The sequence below is a fragment of the Prinia subflava genome, chromosome 7, assembly GCF_021018805.1.
Source record: "Prinia subflava isolate CZ2003 ecotype Zambia chromosome 7, Cam_Psub_1.2, whole genome shotgun sequence".
In the NCBI taxonomy this organism is placed as follows: domain Eukaryota; kingdom Metazoa; phylum Chordata; class Aves; order Passeriformes; family Cisticolidae; genus Prinia; species Prinia subflava.
This window is the reverse complement of record NC_086253.1, coordinates 32,542,968-32,562,658: the sequence shown is the minus strand read 5'-3', so window position 1 is coordinate 32,562,658 and position 19,691 is coordinate 32,542,968. Positions and strand designations below refer to the sequence as shown.

At 38.1% G+C, this 19,691-nt stretch overlaps 1 protein-coding gene across 3 annotated transcripts; it reads left to right on the top strand.

Moving 5' to 3' along the window:
- The first annotated feature begins 3,507 nt into the window (after positions 1–3,507).
- Positions 3,508–18,197, top strand: FAM149A (family with sequence similarity 149 member A). Of its 3 annotated transcripts, XM_063402082.1 has the most exons (15): positions 3,541–3,664; positions 4,130–4,335; positions 5,661–5,771; positions 6,721–6,853; positions 8,371–8,513; positions 9,296–9,421; positions 9,565–9,741; positions 11,565–11,755; positions 13,198–13,352; positions 14,462–14,565; positions 14,763–14,981; positions 15,365–15,485; positions 16,151–16,279; positions 16,637–16,718; positions 17,526–18,197. In XM_063402082.1, exons 2-15 carry the CDS (start codon positions 4,280–4,282, stop codon positions 17,597–17,599), a joined length of 1,821 nt encoding a protein of 606 aa, XP_063258152.1. In that variant the 5' UTR covers positions 3,541–3,664; positions 4,130–4,279; the 3' UTR covers positions 17,600–18,197. The 3 variants fall into 3 exon arrangements, with proteins under 3 accessions (XP_063258150.1, XP_063258152.1, XP_063258153.1); XM_063402080.1 differs by lacking the exon at positions 4,130–4,335 and having other exon boundaries at positions 3,508–3,664; XM_063402083.1 differs by lacking the exons at positions 3,541–3,664; positions 4,130–4,335 and adding an exon at positions 3,804–3,823.
- Positions 18,198–19,691: the final 1,494 nt, after the last annotated feature.

Genomic DNA, 19,691 nt, shown 5'->3' with positions numbered 1-19,691 from the left:
CGGACTTTGCAATCCTGCTGATGATTTTAATAATGAGCTGATCACTTTAATAAAGAGCTGAATATTAATAAAGGCATATGCCCTGTTCTTTTCACTTGTATTTCTTAGGAGTAAATAATTGTATAGACTTCTTTCTTTCTTAGTGTTTTTGCTTTAGATTTATTTCTATAGTATCCCTCAAGAAGTTTTGCATTTTTCTGAATGTTGTTAACATTACATGCAGAGAAAAAAAAAAAAAAGAGAAAAATATGCTCTTCAAAAACAACTGATGTGTAAAAAGACATTTGTGTTTGGTAGATACAATAGAAAGAAAACTAGTTGCCTGAGTTTCAGCTATTTGAATAGTTAAATACTATATTTTAGTAAGTAAATATTTAAATAGTACACTGAAGGCATAATTAAATTACATATATTAATTTGATTATTTTTTTAAAGAAAAAGTAAATTAAAACTGACCAGTTTAGATCTAAAATAAATAGAAAATAAGTTAATTTTGTAGAAGCTCTTTGTGACAAATAATAGTGCCTGTATCTGTATTGGAAAAGATTGAGTAAGCTAATAGGGCCTGAGTTTCAGGGTGACTCGTAGCCCTAAAAAGTTTTCAAGTATTTTAATGCCTGTTACAGATGAATTAACCCTGTTGTTTTATCCACTTCCTATGATAAAAGCTAAAAGAGATCAGACCCTCAACAAAGTTATATTCTATAAGTAGTGAAAGAATAAGTTCTGCTGTTTGTAATATCATTTTCTTCTATTTAGTGTGCCTTGGTTTTTTCTATGTCTTGTTAAAATACTCCCCCAAGATTATGGGTGAGGTCTTAAGTTTTTCTTTTAATTTGTATTAGGTACAAATGTTGCTTAAAGGTTATCCTTCATTAAGTTGTCCTGCTCACTGATTGTTTGAATTAGCTCCCTGTCGAAGTGGTCACTTCAGCTATTACTGCGGATTGTATCTTGCCGCGCTGGGTAGGGGTCTGAAATATAAATTTGTAGTTCAGTTAATTAGCAGTAGTGCGGACTCATTGCACTGAGACTGCAGAAACAAAGAAGATGTGTGTAACCTTAACAACTGATTGTCTTGGAAACTGCTGTTGTCACAAAACATTGTAAGATACAGAGTTTTATGAATGTTTGTCTGTATACCAAATCACTCTAAATGTGCTGAGTTTGATTCTTGAAATAAGCCCAAATTGTTTGTGCTTGTCTATGATTTTTTTTAAACTGAATTTTTCTTTAAAGAGCTAAAACTTGTATTAATGCTATAAGATTTAGAGTAGTCTTAGTGTTTATTGTTTACTCGCTATATACCCAGTAGACATTGTCAAAAGTATTAGTAGAATATAAAAAGAATTGTTTGTATGTTTCAGTATAAACCTCGTTTAATAAAAAGTAAAATTCTCTTTCTGTTAATTTTAATTTTTCCCTGTAACAGTACAAAAAAAAAGATTTTTTTTTGAATTTTGTATTGAGTTCTTTAAATTCTAGATAAAGAATTGAATCATTCTTGTGTGAAAAGAAGATTTTGAGTTGTATGGAGAATTGTAAATTATTTTGTATAAAGAAGATGAGTGAATTATGAACTAGAAAACTCATTCAAATATTCAGATTGTCTGAATAATAGTCGTAGCATGTTTCCTTCCTGTAAGGTATTTCCGAAGATTTTTCAAAAAGTACTGTTCAAAATTAAACTTGCATTATACCTAAATCTGAATTGATAAATTTAATTTGAAGCCAGCTGTAAGAGAGCTTCAAGATGTTGATTTATAAAATCAGATAGATTCTAGAAAAAGAAGTTTTTTTTCATATAACAAAAGTGTAGTCTGTGCTAACCCCTCAGTTTTAGAGAGTTCCCCTGTTATGTCTTTAACAGGTGCTAGTGCGAAGAAACATTAGGAGAAATATTAAGAGACATTTTTGACCGTGTGATCAGTAGAGAAAACAAGAATCAATTAGATAACACCTAAAATTCAGTAAGCGGGGGTAGAAAAGCAAAAACATAGAAACCGAGATTTTGGTCCAAAAAGCTCCTGACCGCGACAGAACAGCTAAAGCCATCTAAAAGAAACCACCTGATAGATATGTAGCAGAAACCAGAAAGAGGATCAGAGCAACCTTTACCTGCTGTTTGAGAAGAAACAAACACCTCGCCATTTGGATGCAACCAAATGAGCGCTAGCATAAACAGAAGAATCGGTTTGTGGATCACTCTAATGGTCATAAGCCTAACTGAGCCCAACAGAGAGCTGGCATAATGAAACTGAACTTAGCCTGAGGTTTCCCAACCTAGACAGCCCTAAAGCTAAAATTCAGTCCACCTTAGAGCACCCTCAAAAGGGAAATTTAGACCAAGAGATGAAATTAAAAAAAAAGATTTCAACCGATAGACCTTACCTAAAGATCATTAGTCACAAATGTTCTCTTTATCCTCAGAAATCCCATTGAAAAGGACCTCTGAGGGAGTTTAACCTCACGCAGTAAAAGCTATAGAAATTTGTAAGAAATAGTACCAGAGAAAACAAAAGCATTGAAATTTAGTCTAAAATTGAAAGTTAAGTAAATATGCAATCAGAGAATGATAAAGATGATGTGAACATGAATTAAATAGTTAACAAAAGAAAAGAAATGAGAGAATTGTGAAAACGTGAGATGATTAATTCATGTTCTTATGGTAAATTAGAAAATTATAAAGCTGTATAAATTTATATCAGGTAAAAGTCTATGTTTTAGGAGGTTTCTCCATTCAGAAGAGAACAAAAGACTTTGCAGCTTTCTCAAGTATTGGGAGGGGACCTGTTGAGATGAGCCGGTATCAGCAACTCACACCTCGGGAGCCACCTTCACAGACCATCAAGCAATATCCCCCATATCTCAAACATTCATCAACTATAAGGATCCATAAAAACTGAATATTAACACATGGACTTGGGAGGGGAGCTCTTTTCAATCCGACCGGAGATAGATTTGGGTTTGAATAGCTAACCAAGAAACAAAGGGAAATATGGGGAAATATTGCCAGAGGCAGAATAAAGAGTATAAAAACCAAGCCTCGAACATGGCAAATTCGTGTACCCAGCTAGAGACACCAACGGCCAGGTTCCGTGTCTCTGGGTCACCCTTGGCTCTCTTTTTTCCCGGGAGAAATTCTGTCAAGTAAGTGTCGCTGTTTGTGGGGAGGTTTTTTATTGCTTAAAATTCTGAAATTTGATTCTAAATTTTGTGATTTAAATTTTTAATAAACCAAATTATAGAATTTGGTAATAAATTGTCCTAGCATTTATAACAGTTCGGAAGAGAACTCAATTAACAAGGAAAAGTCTTTATGTAGCTGGACAGCATCGCATAACCTTTGTTAATCTACTAAAGCGAGGGAAACCTCCTCTGGTCAGAAAGACCAAGCTCGGCGTTCTTTGGCTGCGTATTGCGAGGCGAGAGATGGGGAGATTGCACCGCTGCCGCCCAGGCGGAGGCTTTAGCTCTTTGAGGGGAGGCCGGAGGGGTGCGAGGCCTCGCCGCGGGGCGTGGCGCGGGGAGCGGGCGGTGCGGGCCGGCGCTCGCCGCGCTGGAGCCGCCGGGGCGGTGCGGGGGGCGCCCGCCGCGCCCCCATGCGCAGGGCGGGGGGCGCCGGCCCGCCGGGCGGCTGCGGCCGGGGGCTGCTCGTCCTGGGGTGAGTGAGTGTGGCGGGGCCGGGGGTGCTCGTCCTGGCGTGAGTGAGTGTGGCGGGGCCGGGAGCTGCTCGTCCTGGCGTGAGTGAGTGTGGCGGGGCCGGGAGCTGCTCGTCCTGGCGTGAGTGAGTGTGGCGGGGCCGGGGGCTGCTCGTCCTGGGGTGAGTGAGTGTGGCGGGGCCGGGGCCGCTCGTCCCGGGGAGTGTGGCGGCGGGGCCGGAGCGGGGCGGTGTCCGCCCCTCGCCTGCCGTCGTGCCGCGGTGCGGGCAGACAGCGGTGTTGTTGTGCCCATTTAATGCCCGTCGCTGCGGAGCTTTCCGTGAGCAACCGGGAGCTGCTCCAGCTTCTGGCGTTCGCTTGCCAGCGCAGGGGAAGTGATGTTATATATATGTGCTGGGAGAGGTTTTTCCTTTCGTTTTATTTTATTGCAATAATTTCCTGGCACATCTAATGGCACGTGATCCAAGGAGTCGGGAGACGCAGTACAGCAACACGCAGTGGAAAAATGTGGCAGAAACGCTGCTTCGCTCCACCTCACATCAAGATGAGAGGACACAGCCTGAAGTTGTGCCAGGGGAGGTTTAGCTTGGATATTAGTAAACAGAAGGTAACAGCAAATGGTTTCCTCCTCCAGTGGTGTTTCATTGGAATCTGACCTGGGCAGTTTGAGCAGGTAAAGAGCAGTGAAGTGAGAAATCTTGGTGGTAGTATTAAGTTGTGGCAAAATACTAACAGCAAGGGTCAGCTATGAAAAAAATTGAAAGACCTTTTAAGACTGCCTGAGCAATAACATGGCAAATGTGAGACAGAGAGGGATGTACAGGAACAGAAGGAAACAGCATTCCATGTAGAAGACGGACTGTGAGCTCTCTGTTACTTCCTGGGACATAGATCCTGCTGTTAGGAGGAAATGAGACTCAAGTCATGGGACCGGACTTTATGAATATTCATAGAGCCTCCTGGTGCTTACTGGCCAAAACCAGATGCCTAGGGAAGAGATTAGGGTATGAACTGCAAACACATGGAAATGCTTTCCACTGCTGTTGTACCAGCCTCCAAGAATTTTAAATATAAGGTCTTCCCTGATGAGAAGTTTAAACTTATGGTAGGATTTTGATGTCTTCTTAACTAAGACATAGAAGTCGGATGTGTTATGTGGTCCATCTGAGTGGGGAGTTAGATTCTGACATATTTGTAATATGTATAATGGCAAGGTAAATATCCAAAAGGATAAAAAGAAGACGGAGCAAACTGTTGCAGGGCCAATCTACAGTTCTTGTCTAAAAAATATGAAGAAAATTATTGAACTGTGAGCTGTTTTCTTATAGTTACTCATTCACGAATGTACTTCAGTGCAGTCATGCTGCTGTGAGGGTTTTATGGCATGAAAATAGGTGAAGCAATCTGTTGTTGTAGGTGTTTCCTAGAAACATTTCACATCTCTGTGTATGTTCTGTATGTTTAGCATATTAATAACCCAACCTCATACATTGAATGTAATATGCAATTGTGGACAGCTGTGTAATTATAAACAGTTTCCATCTAAACAAACAAACAAAAAAAAACCCCAGCAAAAAGCCCCACCTCCCCCCAAACAAAGGAAAAAAATTCCTTCATTAAACTGCTGTATGGGCAATTACTGGTTTGTGCCTTTGCTGTGTTGTTGCAATAGTGAGGTACTGCTTCATTTGCAAGTGCTTTTTTGCAAAGTTAGGACTGCGATATCCAAGGAAGATGCCAGTGGAGTAAAACAAGTCTCAAAGTATATTTTTTTTGAAACATACCTTTGTAAGCAAGGCAAATTAAAGCTATTTTAAAACAAGGTAGTTTGGTTCAAGCAAATGGTTGTCTTGATGGATAGGATTGAAAAATTGAAAAATTCAGCAGAGTAGCTGTCTTCCTCCTCTCCTCCTTTCCCTTGCCCTCCTCACCTCTTCCACTGGAGATGTGAATTAACTTTATTTAAAATTATGACATGTTATATTTCTGTGTTTATAGGAGGGGACTGTCCAGAGGCTCCCCAAGTCAGTGTCTCTCTGGAAAAACTGGAGTGTCTCTTCCATCATTTTTTGCAAGAAATGTGCAAGAAGCCATTGACAATTATACCTGGTATGTGTGTACTTCTGAAATAATACTTAATTAACTTACCTTTGACTTAGTTATTTCCAGATTGAAATTAATTTTCACTAATCATTCTTCCCGTCATTCTCGTGGATAATAACCATTGCACAATATATTGCAGGATACAAATTGACCTTATCTGCTGTTTATAGGTTTTGAACTTTACTCCTGGTTTGTGATATGGATTTGAGTATTTTAGGACTGTAGTAGAGGGCACTGATTAGGTCTGGAAGGGAAATCAGACTTTAATTTATGATTAAATTGAAATCATACTCACCAATGTTGCAGGTTAGTTAACTTTCAAGAGGTTTCATTCCAGATGAAACTGGTTAGGATTTGCCTGGCCTGCACTTTGAATTGCCAGTACTTTCCCTGCATCCTGGGGTGGGTGGTAGCTGGCAGGCACCAGTTAGAACTTTGGGGGCTTGAGTTGCTGCAGCTCAAATTTTGAAGTGCAGCAGATTTAGTAACATAAAAAACACTGCATAGAGACATGTTACTTAGTGCTGTTTGAAACATTTGTAGAGATATTGTGCTTAGTTTTGCAAAAGTTTTCTTGTGGTAGCTTCTAATGTGAAAGAGTTAAAGAAAGCTTATGTTATCTTTCATGTGTTTTTCACGTGATCACTAGCTGACGTGGAGAAACTAAAATAATTGTTCTAGCTGGAAACATAGATACATGCATATAATTATATTCAAATACATACACACATACATATGCATATTTTAGAGTGCCACAGAGTTGCAATGATGTATATACACACAAAAACATAATAGTGTAGAAGGAATTGCCTCTAAGGCAGTAAATGGTACTGAGAGGAGCATGTACTCACTGTACTTTAAAATATCCACTTTCACCATTTACTTGATTGATTGCTTTATTTAAAAGATGTTTATACAGAAAATAATTGTGTTTTTCACTTTGTCCTCTTCTCAGTGAGACACTTTCGTCACTTCCATCTAGTGGTTGTACAACACCCACGGAGCTGAATAATTCTTGGTCTGGAATAAACAGCTATACTACTAGTTTGTCTACTGAAAGAAGTTCCATTTACTCCTGGAGGGATGATGTATGTCACAGAAACATTTACAGTACACTTTCTCTAAATATGTTAGAAAATATTAGTTTTGACTGATGTTGGACAAGCAGCACCTCATCCATAATAGCCTAATGAATAAATGTATTAATTGGATATTTAAAAAAAATAGTTTTGGTTGCAAGTTGGTATTGGTGCAGCTCATGTGTAACAAAGGAAAATGGAATAAAATGATAAATGATGATGTTTGGGGAAAACTAAGCTGTTTTACTGAAGAAGGAAGGCTTAGGTTTCTGAGTCCAAGTGAATGATAAAACATGTTTTTTCAAACACTGTATAGTCCAGGCGATGTCTAAATTGAACTGTTTTCAATGTTTTCAGTTATAAAGCACATTCATGAACATGCATATAAATTTCCAAGTCTTGGTAAATATTTAGCTCTTATATTAACTCAGTTATTTTATGCAGATGATGCAGAGAGATTGTGTCTGTTACAAAGGCAGACCTCTGAGGCATACCTGGTGCAGGCTGGTGTGTTAAATAAATCCAAAAACTTTGCAGTTGCTGCCACTTTCATTTCAGAAAGCCTTCTGTGGCTGGTAGTGGTAGTTCTGCCATTCTTTTTGCATAATGCCCAAACCTTTTGGGTACTGACCCCATCTCTGGCTGCCAGCCCTTCAGGAGAAAGCCTGACTGGGTATTACAGTAACCTTTGTGAGAGTTATTTTCTCATTCCTTTTCAGTGTGATCCCCTCTGCAGTCTGAAGTGCTTTGAGGCATTCAGCTGGAAGTGAACAAGCATGATTTGGGCCTTGAGTTTTACCAGTGTTTTTAATGTATCAAAGTGCCTAATGTAAGAGGCAAATGTCATCCCAAACAGTGCCCCAGCTGAGGAACCCTCAGCCAAGTGCTTGTTTCCACATGACTGGATAAAATCAGGCACTTCTCTACTATTTTCATTTGCCTCTGTGTTAATCTAGCCTCTAGTTGCACTGAGTTGTAGGTTCAGTGAAGAAGTATGGAAGGGCATTTCTCACACTGACAGCTGTTTCCTAAGCACTAGACTAGGTTACACAGGTGTAAGATGCCCCCTCTTTGCCCTCTTAGCTGTTGTGCTTAGAAAGGCAGAAGAAGAGCACTTCTTTAAAGGGCAGGGAGTTTTGGTGCCCTGGGTGTCAGAGATGCAGTGTGTGCGCTTCACACTGGCACAGGAAATAACCTGAGAGTCCAAACAATTTACAACTGTTTGTTTAAGTTTTTTGTATTTCTTTAATATGTGGGCTGATTCTAGGCAGCTGTATGTATGTTATACGTTAATGTCAAAGAAATGCAGTCTTGTAGTTCCTTTTGCTAAATCAACTTGTTCAGGCCAGCTCTCTGGGATTTTTTTTTTTTTTTTTGTAGTATTTTGGTAGAAAAATTGTGTCAAAATAAAAACATGCATTCTGACGTGCAGCCAAGTTGATTCATGTTGTTCTGTTCTTTAAATATCATGGAAATTTTAGTATCCATGCATATTTGCTAACAACTATCAACTTTATGATATATAGGAATTTGATAAAGCCAACACACAGAGAGTGCATCAGTTATTTTGGGAGATTGATGAAATGCTGTTTGAAGGAAAAGTGACCTCGCAAACAGAGAACCTGCAGGCAGAATGCACAGATTGGGTTGAACAATTTCCTCATCTAAGGTAAGGAAATTCTTGCTAGTAGTAGTTTTGATCAGTTACCATTCTAATTTGAATTTTTGGGGTATCCTCTTATGGTTTGGGCATCACCAACACTGGTGCATTCAAATCTGTATCTCTGGGACTGAGCTGTGCTATAGTTGCTCAGTAAATCTGGGCAGCGGTGCCTTAGCAACTGATACCCTTTATTTTGATTAATGAAATGATTACAGGCAAAGTTGTTCAGAAATTATTTTATTATATTATTTAGTGTATATTTATTAGAGTTGCTTTTGCCTTTTCTCTCTTCCTCTCTACATTATGCATGTTGGAGTTTGCACATTTTCTGAACTTTTTTGAACCCCTTTCAGAAACTGTAGCCTTAACTTTTGATGTAAACATTTCTGATCAGCAATTTTACTCATATTGATGGGTACTGGAGTTGGAAAAGTGAAGTCACAGCAGATGTTTTTTGTCTTCTGCATCCATTTTTAAATGTATCTTACAGAGTTTTTTATAAGAAAGGAAGTGTGTTTTCTTTTGTCTGCCTTTAGAACAACCTAACAAGTTTTACTATTTGATCTTGAAATTTATAAACTAGAATCTCATCTTGTGTAAATCAGCTTAACTTTTAATGATTTAAATACTAGGCAATATTAAGGGAATACACAGGGCTCTGGCCCCTCAAAGCAGATGTCAGTTGTGCTTTTGCATTGCTTACTGTTTGCAGGTGTTTGTATTCTTGATATTTGAATAAGACTAAGGTTTCCATCTATGACAGTGCTTGTTCTCTCCTTTTTATTCAGGGTTCTAGGAAAGCAGCTCCTAGTGCCAAAGGATGAAGGCTTTCAGCATTTTCAGAGCAGAAATGATGCCCATGGAGATACTAAGTGTGTGCCTGGCCTCCTTGAATGTACTGGTCATACAAAAGAGTATGTTAATTTTCTTTTGTTTTGGTGTTCCCCTTTCAGAAACACGTACAAATAATATTTTTGTATTACTGAAACATGTCAGTATAATTAAATATGCACTTTCTTAGAATGCTTAGTTCTCATTTTCTTGGTATTTTTTTCAGACTCTGTATCTCAGGCTTTAAACTGATCCCAACAGCATCTCCAATACATACATCACCAGATTCAAGTTCCACTAGGATTTCTGCTTCGGACTCAGCCATGTATTCCTTCCTGGAAGAAGAAATTTACGATGAGGATGGAAAAATAGAGGAATATCTTGCCTTTGACAACAAGGAACTGTAAATAACAGATATATGTATTTTTGAAGAATGTAGTGAAAAATTATCGATGAACTGAGTCTGGGTTCATAAACTGTGTTTCTCTTCTGTAAGATATAGTTCCTTCTGTCCCTGTGTTGGGTAATACAGTGGTCAGAACACTCACTGGGCATGTCAAAGATTAGGTATCTTGTCTTTCTAGTGGTTTAAAGCTCACATCTCCCATTTCAGAGGAATGTGTCTTAACCACTGGTTGTTTTGAGGAATTTGATGCATGGAGATTCAATAAAATCAGTGTTTATCTTTGAGGTGGGGTAGAATTAAGGCATCCTTTCTCCCCAGGTGAGTGCCTTGAGAATCAGGTTGTTTAGTGTCACTACATTGTTTGTGCTGTCATTGGCTGCCCTAATGAATCTTAAATTCTTTCTGTGAAGAGTAGAACAGCTTTGTGAGGAAAGCTGCATTTAGAGCAGGTTATAGCCTGCATTTAGAGTACTCTTGTGAGTGAAAAATCTTTCAGTCACCTTCTTGACAGTGCAGCCTAGGTTTCCTGCAAGCCAGTTGAATGTTCCAGCAGCTAGGCTATTGGGTGGATGAAAGATCACCATGTGCTGTTTTCTAAAAGGCCTTTAAAAGGCAAAAAACTTTGGTAGGACTTTTGGGCACAAAGCACAGCTTTTTGTGCTAAGGCCTTATGCACACTCAGAACAAAGGTATGGTTGTTCTGAAAACCTGAGGAACCAGAGAGAGACCCTTTCAGTGCTCTTTTTGAAAGAGAAGGCTGGAGCTGCTGCCTCTTTAGGAAGAGTTTAGGTTTAAGAATACTCTCAGTAGTTTTCTCTCTGTGTTTTACTAAGTAAGTAAAAACTTAATTTGAGAGAGAGACTTGTCTGAAGGTATGCTTCTCTCTTTTGTCTCCTTCATATGCTTCTTGTTTCCTTCAATTCTGAAATACCTTGTTCTCCATAACTTAATACTGTAGGTGTTAAAAAGCCTGACAGGAGAACACCTTGGTCACTTTTGTGAGTTGGACCACTCAGCCACATCTCATGTACAGTTAGGAATTACGCAGTGAAGTTTGAGGAAGAAGTGAAGAAGTGACAGAGAAGAGAAAGGGAGGTAGTAGAAACCAGTAGGAATTTGGAATCATCTTTTTGATCTCAAAAAAATTCCTCAGCAACATTCCTTTGAAAAAAATACGATGGCATTACAAAAAAAAAAGTTAAAACTTTTCTCCTGAGAGGATGTATTAGAAGACCAAGTTTGGAAATGTTCCTAAAACATGCTTCCCTAGATACGGAGGAAACAGAAAAAAATTAAAAAGCATAAATGTCCTTACTGTAGGGTAGAGGAAGAAGGTATGTGTAAGGCTATGGACTCTAATATTCTTGTGACACTGTAGAAATCTTTAAAGTTGTTTCATCTTTGATCAATAGTGGAAAATTGCAGATGTGTGCAATTACACAGGACATGCTGAGAAAGAAATTTTCCATGTGAGAATCCTCTTGACAAATAGAACAGATGTTGCTGCCTATGCTACTGTAAATATCATAGGATTTAGTCTCAAGTGTCTATGTGCCACATATAAAACTTTTTCCTAGACCTGTAGATCTTTCTGTTGTAATGCCCTAATGGGATTTTTAAATTTTTCAATGGAAAGCAAATGAAAGAGAAATCAGTATATGTATTTGATAGGTTCTCTTCCTTTAGGTGAATTTGAGTTTGAATTTTTTTGTTATCTCCAGGTGACTGCCTTTTCTTCCTTATGTATGTTTCTCTGTTGAAGGAAGTGGGCTGGAAGTCAATTCCCATGGGAATTCTTTTGAATTTGTTTCCTTTATTAGTGAGGATGAGATTTGGGAACAAAAGAAAATGCATCTTTCTGAGAAGAGGTGTAAGCGTGGCATTCCCCCTGTTTCTCCCAATGCCTGTATCAAAGATGCTGTGGCTTCTGAAGTATTTGATCATATCTGGAGCAATGTCATTGGAATATTGGAGGAACTGATTAAAAAAAATTGGGAAACTAGTATCCCAGGTATTTGATATTTTCATTTGAAAATACAGTATTTATTGAAACTAATCCAGAAAAGTCATCCTTTCCTATCCTCTTAAATTAAGCAAATTTTCCAAGCTTTAGTTAAGATAACCAGTCCTGTAGAACTTTAACATGTAATGCCTTGCCATGAGAATGTGTGCACACACATGCACCTGAAATAAAACTTTCTTCCTAATTTTCAGAGAGTTTTGTATGAGAGGTGTAAAAAGAAAAATACTGACTGAAATAGCTTCATTGCAAGCATGCATGCTTAAAAAATATAAAAGTACTAATCACTGACTTGAAGATACAAATTGATGCTGTTAGTCATCATTAGCCAGGGGATCACTGACAATGTGATCTGGATCTGGAACCTAGGAATCAGCGTGTCCTAGTCCTCATTTTTAAAGATTTATTAATAAAAAGAACCTTTGTGTAGTCATAATGTTAAAGTGAGACAGACAGTCTTGCTGATGTGCAGCAGTTTATGAGTTCACTATAGCACTATAGGATAAAGAAAAGGTGACACATGTAATTTTATTTTATGTTTTCATGTTCTAACAGACTGTAGTGAGGAAAAGGAAAAGACAGGAAAATTAAGTAGAAGTTAAAATCTATTTAGTGTGCATGTGTTGTCTTTGGAAGCTGGGGGAAGTTCCAGTTCTTTCAATGTATTTTAAAAGGACAGAAGTAACAGAAGAATACCTGTGTGGGTCTTGGAAATTACCTCTAATGTAAGGTACACTCAACCTCAAATATAAGAATATAAGAACAACAAAGTAAGAAATGGCAAAATTTCTCTGAATGCCTGCAGTATCAGAACTTAACATTTCAGGTTTTACTGCAATTTAAAAGTTCTTTTGACACCACAGGTGTATTATTTAGCTCTCAGTATTATAGTTTAGGGAGGATCATTTAGCAGTATTGTGATAAGTTTGCCCTTTTATATTTTTGAAGGTCATCATCAGCTGATTACAAATAGCTAGTATTTCACCTAGGAAGGTAAAAAATTTGGTTTATAAAAGAAATAAGATGATAGCATATACCCAAAATGAAACAGTATATATCTGCTGTCAGACAAGGCTAGTTTCAATAGACTTATTTAATATATATTTTAATTTTTTTTTCCTATTTAAAAAGGAAAAGCTCTGGGGATTTTTAGACAGCATTTCAATAGTCTTAGCAGTATTTTCTTAAACAACCACCTCCAAATCTATCTGTATAGACCAGCTTGTATGTCAGTGTCAGAGAAAGCTTAGACAAATGGAAATGCTTTCAAAAACCCCTAATTTATGTTAGATTTTTAAATAGCATGGAAACGTATAGCTATGTGAAAGCCTTTATTTACTGTGTAGTGTAATATTGTTTGAACCCCAAGAAATAATGGCTGGTTAACCTAGAAAATACTTCTTATTCCCTCTACTTTTTTTGCTGTTGTGCAGAGTGTGACCAACAAATACAAAAACTGAAAACTGTTACAGCAAAACTGCCGCATTTTCCAGTCATTCATATTACAGCAGATGCTGGGACCATTCCTCTTTCCAGAGGCTCTGAAGCACGAAGTGTATCTTTCGGAACTCATTCTGTTTCATCACAGGTAAAAATAAAACAAACCTTTCTGTCAAATATTCTTCTTTTCTTCTAACTTTGGACAGTATTGATTGAAACTTGAAAAGGCTCTTTATCTTTATTTCCTCTTTTTTTTTTTTCTTTATACCAATTAGGTGTACTTAAAGTCATCTAATTTAAAAGGAGGTTTAATTCAGTGTTCATTTTTTTGTTTATTGTCACTTGTTTTTCTTTGATGGTCCTTAAAGGTACAATTTAGAACTAAAGTATTGCTGCCATTGGTTTGCAAAGTCTAATTAAATTCTGTTCTGTCCTTAAAAACTAATTCTGCTTTTATTGTGATACAGTAATTTCTCCATGGTAGAGTTATGACAAACTGGGATGTGAAGCTGCAACTTGAAGTACTTTTCTCACAACACTGCGAGTTTCAGACTCTCCCCTTCCTTCTCTTTTTCTTTGCCTCTTGTGAAAGGGGATTCTGCAGTACCTCCACCAGCATGCTGGCACGAGGCCTTACCTGTCTTTGTGGAAGCTGACACTTACATTGATAAAATGTCTTATTTTGTCCTGCTCGCTGTCTCCTCTCTCCGTCTCCTGATTCGTGTTTTGCACATTTATTTCCTTTTTTGCCACTGCTTCTGTTTTTTTATTTTCCTCCTGTCTCTCTCTGTTGAGTTCAAGTGAGTTAATTTTCTTCCTTCAGCTCTTTTTCCATGCTTGCTAAACAGTGAGGTAAGGAACACAGGAAAGAGAGCACAGCAGTCTTGGTTTTCCCCATAAGTGTGCTTTGTTCTGTAGTGGCCCCAGCAGCCAGCAGAAATAAAATGCTTTGATAAATCATGTCCCTGTGCTGAGGGAAAATGGAAAGTTTGAAAACTCAAACTCTGGCTTCAACAGAAATTTATATTGTAAATCGAGTTGCAATTCAGTAACTGAATTACACAAATTGTATTTATAAAAATCTGTTTAAGATGAGTAAAAAAACCCCATAGTTGCCCCATCTACTCCTGAGAATTCTACTGAACCATCTTAAAAGGAATTTATGTAAAAAACCTGTAAAATACCTCTTGACTATGTGCTTTTTGAGATCTTCTTCTAAAAAAGTAAAGGTTAACACATAGTTCTTGCTTTTAATAGGTTCACCATTTCTCCAGCAACTTCTGTAGCAATCTGAATGGTGTGATGACAATTCAAGCAAAACCACTCCAACAGAGGCATGCTGCCACAGCAGAAAAAATACAGTAGGTGATATTGACATTTAAAAAATATGACATAATTCACATTATGTAAAAAATGTCTTGCAATTAAAAAAAAAAAAAGAAGGCAGTGATCTTGTGTGTACCACTGATATGATAGTAATTTGCAGAGGTTGAAATGATGCACTGTTAAACCCTTGTTTTTCTTGATCTTAATTCCTTATTTCTTTCTCTTTCCCTAGGAATGAGCAAGAAGACAAACAGCATAGGATTCCTTCCAGCACTCCAAATTCAGCACATGCCAGGTTGGGGAGAATTTCTAATAACAGTGTTCTCTCATCATCTCCGGTTCTGCTGGCATCTTCTAGGAAACTACCAAGATTGCCTTCTCTCACCTCTGACCAGCCCTGCTCAGAAGTTCCTAATAGGCACAATGAGGAAATCCGTAAATGGAAAAAATTGTGAGTTTTTCATTTTATTCTTTTCTTCTACCAGAACTTTACTGAAATTTCACCACTGAAGGATTTTGCAAAATATTTGAGAACTAACCTGCGATTTATTATTAATTGGAGAAGTCAGAGGGAAGAAGAAAGCAAGCAGAGCCTTGATTTTTTGAGGAAAGGAATTTGTTTTACTTCTTTATTGCTGTATTAGGTGTGGTGGTGGGTTTTTGTTTAGCTGTTCTGAGTTCTGTATTTCAATGGTTCTCAATTAGGTGCTGTTACTTTCTGTAGCTGAGCTTTATAAAGAAATGTACTACTTAAGAATTTCTTATCAATTTCTTATCAATGAAGAAGTCTGTCATGTGAATGCTCCTAAAAGAGGAACCCTTAAAATTCTGTAGGGTTGGCAGCCGGGGTCGTTTAACTTCTGCTCATGTGCCTGCAACCTGGAACAAGTTACCACCAATAAACTCTGAGGCTGTTGAACAACATGTTTCAGTACCTCAAAGGCAGCAGAGCTCTGTAAGTTGCCTTCAGTTTTCTTCCTGGTGAAGAACTTCAAGCTATTTAGAAATAAACTATGCTGTGTCAGTGGTTGAAATGAGTGATTTTAGAGCTTGTGTTGGTTTGTATTTAATTTATAGTTTTAACATGTTAATGTGTGTTACGTTGCGGTGCAAGAGTAGGGAGTTTAAAACCGTAGGTCACAGACAGATCATAATGAAAAGACTTCTCTGACAACAGAAAAATCTGTTTAAAAAAAAAAAAGCTAAAAAGAACCAACCAACATAATAACAAGATAGTAACCTTACTCTTCTATGCATCTGAATTTAAATAGTTCTTTTCAGTGTTTTATTCACTCATCTTGGGTTATAAGAATTAGAAAATTATGCTGACCGTAGAAACGGGTAACCACTGAAAAAAACCTAGATTTTATATTGGCCTATTTTTGAAGGTTGGAATAAATCACCAGAATGAAAGTAAACTACCATCTTTATATATCAACATGCCAACATAGAAACAGTCTCACATCTGTTTACAAAACAGGCAAACATTTAAAATGCTGCTTTTGATTATTGAAAACATATTTTTCTTATCTTCTTGTGAACTTTCGTAAGTCAATAAAAAAAATATTTAAACTTATGCAGTTGCTTCATTCTCTTACTGCTTTTTTTTCATTCTCTCAGCACCAAGAACGATGTGCTCATAGCAGAGTGTCAAGTGCAGTAGCTGGCAGGACAGAGCATCAGCCATTCAGAGAAAGAGGTGTTACTGTTAATCAGTTTTCAAGACCCAACACAACACATACATTCAGGGTATGTTACAGTGTAAGTGGAGATGTGGAAAAAGGGAAGAGGTTTTCTTTTTCGCTGTTGGTCTACAGAAGAGCTCATTTCTGGGTCTCTCCTGACTTCTGATGTACAGGGATTCCTGCTGCCTTTAGAGAGGAGGATGCTAAAATCTTGGGGAGGGTGTGGGACTGTTGTATGAGGAAGAATTTTTTTTCAGGATTTGAGGGTGCGTTTGCTAGAAGTGTGCAGTTTCAGTGCTGTTTGGAGCTTTGCACTTTGGTAGGATCCAGTCTGCTGGACTAGATCATAAAAACCATAATCAAACCCTCCCCGTAGATAAATGGATCACACTAGCTAAGAGTATATCTTTCCCTTTTACAGAGAGACACACCTCAGAAGAAGTCATTGACTCCCGTGGATTTTGGTAACCACAGAAGGACCGGTCAAGGATTTTTGATAACAGGTAGGCAAAGAAGAATGACTTGGAAGGTAAAAGGCCAACAAAACCTATTAACCCATCTGTCGAGAAAGTGTAGTGCTTAGGGAGAACCATCTCAGCATAAAAGAAGAACAGGTTTTCTTGGCAGGATTTTTTGAGTTTGGTTTTGGAGTTTCTTCTCACTTGTTCTGAGGTGTTCCTAACTCTTATGGGTAGGAAGCCTGTGAAGCTTCTTTTTCTTGTTACGACATGGGAGGAAAAGAATTCTGTCTCATCTCTTTTTTTTTTTTTTTTTTTTTTTTGACATATTTACAGCTATAGCAAGAGTATGTGGTGTGTAGGCTAGATATTTATATTTTTGCAGCTGCTTGAGTAGTAACACTGCTGCATGCTTGTGAACTGTTAATGGCAAATTTTATTTAAACCTGTCATAAACTTTTTGTGTGAAGAAAAAGTAGATTTGAAAATGTGTTTTTTAAACAAAAATATAAAGGTCTCATAAAAAAAAGTCAGTATTGATTTGCAGCTCTGTCTTGAATTTACAACCCCAAAAAAGAGAACAACCCTATGTGGCTCAGTTTGTTCCATTTATACAATACAGCTGACTAGCTAGTTCCTGGTGTATTTGAGTCCTTATAAATAACCTTTACTTGTTTGGAAGCTCCTTGAGTTTAAATAATGATATCATTAACATAATTATATAACAGGTGATATAAGAATAAGGGCAGGTTAGCAAATATTGATCTGAGCACATTGGTGGAAGTAACTCATATGTAATCTTGGAGTGTCTTTTAGAAACTACAATAATTAACAATGTTTTATATTTTCCAGGTTCACAAAATTACTCCAGATCCTTTCAGAGAAATCCCCCAACCTCAAGGAAGAGATTTCAGATTGCCTCTTAACCTGTTTTAGGAAGAAACAGAAACCCTCTGCACTGAATGAAAGACTGAAGCACTAAATTTGCTGCTTAGTATCTTGTGTAACAAAGAAGGTGTGCATATGCTGGTGTCTGCTGAGCCTTGCAATCCTCAGGATGCCTGCACTACCTTCTTTTAAAATTATTTGACCAGAGGTTAGATTAGAAATTAGAGCAAAATGAAATAAATGGTTGAGGTATCTGCTCTGTTTGCAGTATCAAGAGACTGTGGTTGCACTTTCTTCTCAGGCATTCCTCCTTTTTATGCCTTTCCTAGGGAATTGTTTTTCTACCTATCAAATAAGATACATTTAGAACATAAAGTGCTGTTCCCACTTTTTTGTTTTCTTAAATATGTTCTAGTCTAACTAAATATTAGTCATATGTAAAATTTTAAACAGGAGTGTAGAGTACTTCCTCTTTAACTGCTGTTTTAACATTTCTTCATTTTTCAGTCTGTCTGCTTATTATATTATTATAACATTTGATCTCTTACAACTATTATCTGTACCAACCTTTTCTTTTTCCTTTAATTGTTTTGAAATCTCGTTTATTGCTGTTCTAATCATCAGTAACCATGGGAACTGCTGGGATAAACTTTGTTTACCGCAAGTAACATTTTCCCTGCCAAGCCAAACATGTTTGTAGATGCTGAGCAATTGAACCACATGCTGACAAATCTGTAAGACCATTCCCACTTTTTGAGATTTCCTGTACAAATGAAGAGAAGAGCAGAACAAAAAGCATCTGCTTCTGCAGCTTAAAAAGAAAGATTTGCTAATTACTAGAGCAACAATGAATTGTTCAATGAGTGTCAAGAGAGAGGAAGAGAGATGTTTGCTGTCTACCAGAAGTATTTTAACACTTCTCCCTTTTGGTCAGTTTTTGGGCACCTGACAATCACAGGTCGTCTTACATCCTGATAATCATTATAGACTCATTCCAGGTTGGAAGGGACCTCAAGGATCATCTGGTCCAATCTTTGCTGGCAAAAGCACAGTCTGGATGAGAAGGCCCATCACCCTGTCCAGCTGAATCTTAAGTGCCCAATGTTGGAGAATCCACCACTTCCCACATAATAGAGAGATTATTCCAATGGCTGATTATTCTCATTGTGAAAAATTTTCTTCTTGTGTCCAGTTGGAATCTTCCCAGGCGTACCTTACACACATCACTCCTCACTTTTCCATAAGACTCCTTATAAAAAGGGAATCTCCATCTTCTTAGTAGCCACTCTTTAAATACAGGAACATGGTGATACGGTTTTCTCAGCCTTTCCTCACATAACAGGCTACCCAGTAATTTGGTCATCTTTGTTGCCCTTTACTGTACCTTCTCCACCCTGTCCACATCTTTCATGTATAGCAGGGACCAAAACTGAACACAATATTCCAGGTGTGGCCTGACCAGAACTGAGTAGAGTGGGATAGTTACTTTATCTCTCCTGTTGTTGATGCAGCCAAGTCTTGTGTTGGCTTTCTTTGCTGCAGCAACAAACTGTTCACTCACACTGAGCTGCTTGTCCATCAGGACCCCCAGATCCCTTTCCATTGAGCTGTTCCCTAGCCAGGTAGATCCCTAACCTGTGCTCCTCTCCTGGATTATGTCTTCCCATGTGCAGGACCTTAGAATTGTCCTTATTGAACTTCGTAAGGTTCTTGTTAGCTTAATCTTTCAGCCTGTCCAAGTCTTCCTGCAGGGTGTCTTTCCCTTCCAAAGTGTCCACTGCCTCACACAGTTTGGTATCACTGACACACTTCATCCAGGTGCACTCGATCCCATATTCCAAACCACTGATGAAGATACCAAACAGCGCTGGGAGACTCCACTTGTGGCGGCTGCCAATGGGCAAGGGAGCAATTCACCACCACCCTTTGGGTGTGGCCGGTCAGCCAATTCCCCACCCACCACATGGATCACACACCCACACCATCACATCCACGTTTCTGTAGGAGGAGGCTGTGGGAAACCATATCAAAAACCTTGGAGATACCCAGGTAGACAACGTTCACCACTGGCCCCACATCAACCAAGCAGGTTCATTTGTTGTAAGAGGCAATCAGGTTTGTCAAGCACAA